The 6,122-nt window shown below is 46.8% G+C and overlaps 1 protein-coding gene across 1 annotated transcript; it reads right to left on the bottom strand.

Moving 5' to 3' along the window:
• Window positions 1-3,529: 3,529 nt before the first annotated feature.
• On the bottom strand, window positions 3,530-5,892 carry LOC123996447 (putative cell agglutination protein pfl3). The gene is made up of 2 exons (XM_046299815.1): window positions 3,690-5,892; window positions 3,530-3,648 (listed from the first exon to the last, which is right to left on the bottom strand). The coding sequence occupies exons 1-2, from the start codon at window positions 5,890-5,892 to the stop codon at window positions 3,530-3,532; spliced, it is 2,322 nt and encodes a 773-aa protein (XP_046155771.1).
• Window positions 5,893-6,122: the final 230 nt, after the last annotated feature.

Here is a 6,122-nt window from a genome sequence, read left to right as displayed (position 1 = left end):
TAAGTTGTCTCTTATCACAGCCATTAAACTCTAGCTTTGTTTAAGTCACAATCAGCCTCATGGTGAAATCCACGAGCGGTTTCCTTCCTCACCGGCAACTGAGTTAGGAAGGATGCCTGTATCTTTGTAGTGACTGGGTGTATTGATACACCATTCAGAATGTCCTTAATAACTTCACCATGTTCAAAGGGATATTCAATGTCTGCCTTTACTGGATGTCATAAGGTGAATGCACCAATTTGTAAGTCGCTCTGGATAAGAGCGTCTGCTAAATGACTTAAATGTAAATGTAATAAATGGGCCCAATTAAATGATAACTTATTTTCCACCATAATTTGCAAATAAATTCTTTAAAAATCCTACAATGTGAATTTCTGGATTTTGTTTCTCATTTTGTCTGTCATAGTTGAAGTGTACCTATGATGAAAATTACAGGCCTCTCTCACCTTTTTAAGTGGGAGAACTTGCACAAATGATGGCTGACTAAATACTTTTTTGCCCCACTGTATATACTCAGGCTGACTGGTTCTCGTTTAGGCAAATGAGAAATAAGTTCACTCAGGCTATCCGGAAGGCCAAAGTTAGTTACATTCTCTCTCTGTGGGTCTCATCTCAAGAAGTTCTGGAAAACAGTTAAAGACCTGGAGAATAAACCCTCCTCCTCACAGCTGCCCATGTCCCTTAATGTTGATGATGTGGTTATTACTGACAAGGACCACATGTCCCTTAATGATGATGATGTGGTTGTTACTGACAAGAAGCGCATGTCCCTTAATGTTGATGATGTGGTTGTTACTGACAAGAAGCACATGTCCCTTAATGTTGATGATGTGGTTGTTACTGACAAGAAGCGCATGTCCCTTAATGTTGATGATGTGGTTGTTACTGACAAGAAGCGCATGTCCCTTAATGTTGATGATGTGGTTGTTACTGACAAGAAGCGCATGTCCCTTAATGTTGATGATGTGGTTGTTACTGACAAGAAGCGCATGTCCCTTAATGTTGATGATGTGGTTGTTACTGACAAGAAGCGCATGTCCCTTAATGTTGATGATGTGGTTGTTACTGACAAGAAGCGCATGTCCCTTAATGTTGATGATGTGGTTGTTACTGACAAGAAGCGCATGGCTGAGCTCTTTAATCACCACTTCCTTCAGTCAGGATTCCTATTTGACTCAGCCATGTCTCCTTGCCCGTCCAACACTTCCTCATCTTCTAATCCCTTCTAATGCAACTATCCCCGATGCTTCTCCCTCTTTTCCCCCTGCCCCGCTACAAAGTTTCTCCCTGCAGGCAGTCACTGAGTCCGAGGTGCTAAAGGAGCTCCTTAAACTTGACCCCCCCAAAAAACATCTGGTTCAGATGGCTTAGACCCTTTGTTATTTAAGGTTGCTGCCCCTATCATTGCCAAGCCTGTCTCTCCTCTCTAGGGAGGTGTCACGACTTCTGCCGAAGTCGGTCCCTCTCCTTGTTCGGGCGGCGTTCGGCGGTCGACGTCACCGGCCTTCAATCCATCTCCGATCCACTTTTCATTTTCCATTTGTTTTGTCTTTGTCTTACACACCTGGTTTCAATCCCCCAATTACTTGTTCATTATTTAACCCTCTGTTCCCCCATGTTTGTTTGTGAGTAATTTGTTTATTGTATTGCAGTCCGTATTTGTGGCCTTGTATTTTTACGACGTGTATTGTTATATTATTGAGTAAAATTGCTTTTCATTACTCATATCTGCTGTCCTGACTCATCTCACCAGCTACACACAGACACTTTACTGGAGGTTCCTACTGCTTGGAAGGCAGCCACAGTTCATCCTTTATTTAAAGGGGGAGATCAAGCTGTAATTCTTTCGCCACTATGGACTATTTATTGCCTTGCCTCCCTAATCTTACCTCATTTACACACACCGTATATAGACTTTTCTATTGTGTTATTTGACTGTACGTTTGTTTATGTGTTACTCTGTGTTGTTGTTTTTGTCGCACTGCTTTGCTTTATCTTGGCCAGGTCGCAGGTTGTAAATGAGAACTTGTTCTCAACTGGCCTACCTGGTTAAATAAAGGTGTTCTCAACTGGTCTACCTGGTTAAATAAAGGTGTTCTCAACTGGTCTACCTGGTTAAATAAAGGTGTTCTCAACTGGCCTACCTGGTTAAATAAAGGTGTTCTCAACTGGCCTACCTGGTTAAATAAAGGTGTTCTCAACTGGCCTACCTGGTTAAATAAAGGTGTTCTCAACTGGCCTACCTGGTTAAATAAAGGTGTTCTCAACTGGCCTACCTGGTTAAATAAAGGTGTTCTCAACTGGCCTACCTGGTTAAATAAAGGTGTTCTCAACTGGTCTACCTGGTTAAATAAAGGTGTTCTCAACTGGCCTACCTGGTGAAATAAAGGTGTTCTCAACTGGTCTACCTGGTTAAATAAAGGTGTTCTCAACTGGCCTACCTGGTTAAATAAAGGTGTTCTCAACTGGTCTACCTGGTTAAATAAAGGTGGAATGTAAATAATAAAAAGCTGATCCTAACTGTTAAAGGCCTATTTCTATTTTGTCCTGTTTATCAAAAGTGTTGGAAAAACTTGTCAATAATCAACTTACTGGCTTTCTTGATGTCTACAGTATTCTCTCTGGTATGCAATCTAGTTTCCATGCAGGTTATGAATGTGTCACTGCAACCTTAAAGGTCCTCAGTGACGTCACCATCACCCTTGATTCTAAGCAATGCTGTGCTGCTATTTTTATTGACTTGGCCAAAGCTTTTGATACGGTAGACCATTCTATTCTTGTGGGCCGGCTAAGGAGTATTGGTGTCTCTGAGGGGTCTTTGGCCTGGTTTGCTAACTAACTCTCTTAGAGTGCGGTATATAATGTCAGAAAATATGCTGTCTCAGCCACTGCCCTTTCACCAAGGGAGTACCCCAAGGCTCAATCCTTGGCCCCATACTTCTCAATTTATATCAACAACATAGCTCAGGCAGTAGGAAGCTCTCTCATCCATTTATATGCATACAGATGATACAGTCTTATACCCCGGCTGGCCCCTCACAGGATTTTGTGTTAAATGCTCTGCAAAAAAAGCTTTCTTAGTGTCCAACAACCTTTCTCTACCCTTAACCTTGTTCTGAACACCTCCAAAACAAAGGTCATGTGGTTTGGTAAGAAGAATGCCCCTCCTCCTACAGGTGTTTTTTTTTTTTTTTTTATTGAATATCTGAAACATACAATGTACTTGCAGTGCAGCCTCTCAACAACTACATTATACCAGTCATCCAACAACTACACCATACCAGTCATCCAACAACTACACCACACCAGTCATCCAACTACACCACACCAGTCATCCAACTACACCACACCAGTCATCCAACTACACCACACCAGTCATCCAACTACACCACACCAGTCATCCAACAACACCACACCAGTCATCCAACTACACCACACCAGTCATCCAACTACACCACACCAGTCATCCAACAACTACACCACACCAGTCATCCAACTACACCACACCAGTCATCCAACAGATTCCCATTCAGAGCGACACACAGAAGCCTCCAGGGTCAATGTCCTGCTCAAGGGCACGTCGACAGATCTCCCAGCAGGTCAAAAAACATGAACCCGAACCCTCCACCACAGGTGTGATTACCACCTCTGAGGGTTTAGAGCTTGAGGTAGTCACCTCATACAAGTACTTGGGAGTATGGTGCCTCTAACTACAGAAACGATTTCTGCACAATCTGAGACGGTCTTGTGACTCACTGAGACGGTGTCGTGGTTCACTGAGATGGTGTTGTGACTCACTGAGACGGTGTCGTGGCTCACTGAGATGGTGTCGTGGCTCACTGAGATGGTGTCGTAGCTCACTGAGATGGTGTTGTGACTCACTGTGGTGTCGTGGCTCACTGTGGTGTCGTGGCTCACTGAGATGGTGTCGTAGCTCACTGAGATGGAGTTGTGACTCACTGTGGTGTCATGGCTCACTGTGGTGTCGTGGCTCACTGAGATGGTGTTGTGACTCACTGAGATGGTGTTGTGACTCACTGAGATGGTGTTGTGACTCACTGAGATGGTGTCGTAGCTCACTGAGATGGTGTTGTGACTCACTGAGATGGTGTCTTGGCTCACTGAGACAGTGTCGTGGCTCACTGAGATGGTGTCTTGGCTCACTGAGATGGTGTCTTGGCTCACTGAGATGGTGTTGTGACTCACTGAGATGGTGTCGTGACTCACTGAGATGGTGTCGTGACTCACTGAGATGGTGTCGTGACTCACTGAGATGGTGTCGTGACTCACTGAGATGGTGTTGTGACTCACTGAGATGGTGTCGTGGCTCACTGAGATGGTGTCGTGACTCACTGAGATGGCGTTGTGACTCACTGAGATGGTGTCGTGACTCACTGAGATGGTGTTGTGACTCACTGAGATGGTGTCGTGGCTCACTGAGACGGTGTCGTGGCTCACTGAGACGGTGTCGTGGCTCACTGTGGTGTCGTGGCTCACTGTGGTGTCGTGGCTCACTGAGACGGTGTCGTGGCTCACTGAGACGGTGTCGTGACTCACTGAGACGGTGTCGTGACTCACTGATACGGTGTCGTGGCTCACTGAGACGGTGTCGTGGCTCACTGAGACGGTGTCGTGGCTCACTGAGACGGTGTCTTGGCTCACTGTGGTGTCGTGGCTCACTGTGGTGTCATGGCTCACTGTGGTGTCGTGGCTCACTGTGGGGTCGTGGCTCACTGAGACGGTGTCGTGGCTCACTGAGACGGTGTCGTGGCTCACTGAGTTGGTGTCGTGACTCACTGACACAGTGTCGTGGCTCACTGAGATGGTGTCTTGGCTTACTGAGATGGTGTCGTGACTCACTGAGACAGTGTCGTGGCTCACTGAGATGGTGTCTTGGCTTACTGAGATGGTGTCGTGGCTCACTGAGTTGGTGTCGTGACTCACTGAGACAGTGTCGTGGCTCACTGAGATGGTGTCTTGGCTTACTGAGATGGTGTCGTGGCTCACTGAGATGGTGTCGTGGCTCACTGAGTTGGTGTCGTGACTCACTGACACAGTGTCGTGGCTCACTGAGACAGTGTCGTGGCTCACTGAGACGGTGTCTTGGCTTACTGAGACGGAGTCTTGGCTCACTGAGACGGTGTCGTGGCTCACTGAGATGGTGTCTTGGCTTACTGAGACGGTGTCGTGGCTCACTGAGACAGTGTCGTGGCTCACTGAGACGGTGTCGTGGCTCACTGAGATGGTGTCGTGGCTCACTGAGATGGTGTCGTGGCTCACTGAGACAGTGTCGTGGCTTACTGAGACGGTGTCGTGGCTCACTGAGACGGTGTCTTGGCTCACTGAGATGGTGTCTTGGCTCACTGAGATGGTGTCTTGGCTCACTGAGATGGTGTCTTGGCTTACTGAGACAGTGTCGTGGCTCACTGAGACGGTGTCGTGGCTCACTGAGACGGTGTCGTGGCTCACTGAGACGGTGTCGTGGCTCACTGAGATGGTGTCTTGGCTCACTGAGATGGTGTCGTGGCTCACTGAGATGGTGTCTTGGCTCACTGAGATGGTGTCTTGACTCACTGAGATGGTGTCTTGACTCACTGAGATGGTGTCTTGGCTCACTGAGATGGTGTCTTGGCTCACTGAGATGGTGTCGTGGCTCACTGAGATGGTGTCGTGGCTCACTGAGATGGTGTCTTGGCTCACTGAGACAGTGTCGTGGCTCACTGAGATGGTGTCTTGGCTCACTGAGATGGTGTCTTGGCTCACTGACAAGGTGTCGTGGCTCACTGAGATGGTGTCGTGGCTCACTGAGATGGTGTCGTGGCTCACTGAGATGGTGTCGTGGCTCACTGAGATGGTGTCGTGGCTCACTGAGATGACACGGAACGGACCCATTAGTCAGTCAATTCAGGAAGCAAACTGAAATTCCAAACTGAAAAGGAGAAGCTATTTATTTCAAAATATTGTATTTAAAAAAAACTTCAAATCACTTCCTGAATTGGGTGACTTCCATTCGAATCTACCCCCAACCGTGGAGGAGACTAATGTTGGTGTTGTGAGGAATAGTGATGTCAGTCAAAGTTATAATAATAATAATACCTGAGACATGTTCAGAGTGGTGATTT

Source organism: Oncorhynchus gorbuscha, linkage group LG15 (genome assembly GCF_021184085.1).
Source record: "Oncorhynchus gorbuscha isolate QuinsamMale2020 ecotype Even-year linkage group LG15, OgorEven_v1.0, whole genome shotgun sequence".
NCBI classification, from domain to species: Eukaryota; Metazoa; Chordata; class Actinopteri; order Salmoniformes; family Salmonidae; genus Oncorhynchus; species Oncorhynchus gorbuscha.
This window is presented reverse-complemented; position numbering and strand designations above follow the sequence as displayed.

Excerpts from the sequence above, each read along its gene's own strand:
- LOC123996447 (XM_046299815.1), bottom strand. The coding sequence starts at position 5,892 with ATGGGTCCGTTCCGTGTCATCTCAGTGAGCCACGACACCATCTCAGTG. Across the intron at positions 3,649-3,689 it reads TAGAGGCACCATACTCCCAA|AGGTGGTAATCACACCTGTG; the intron begins GTACTTGTATGA and ends CTAAACCCTCAG.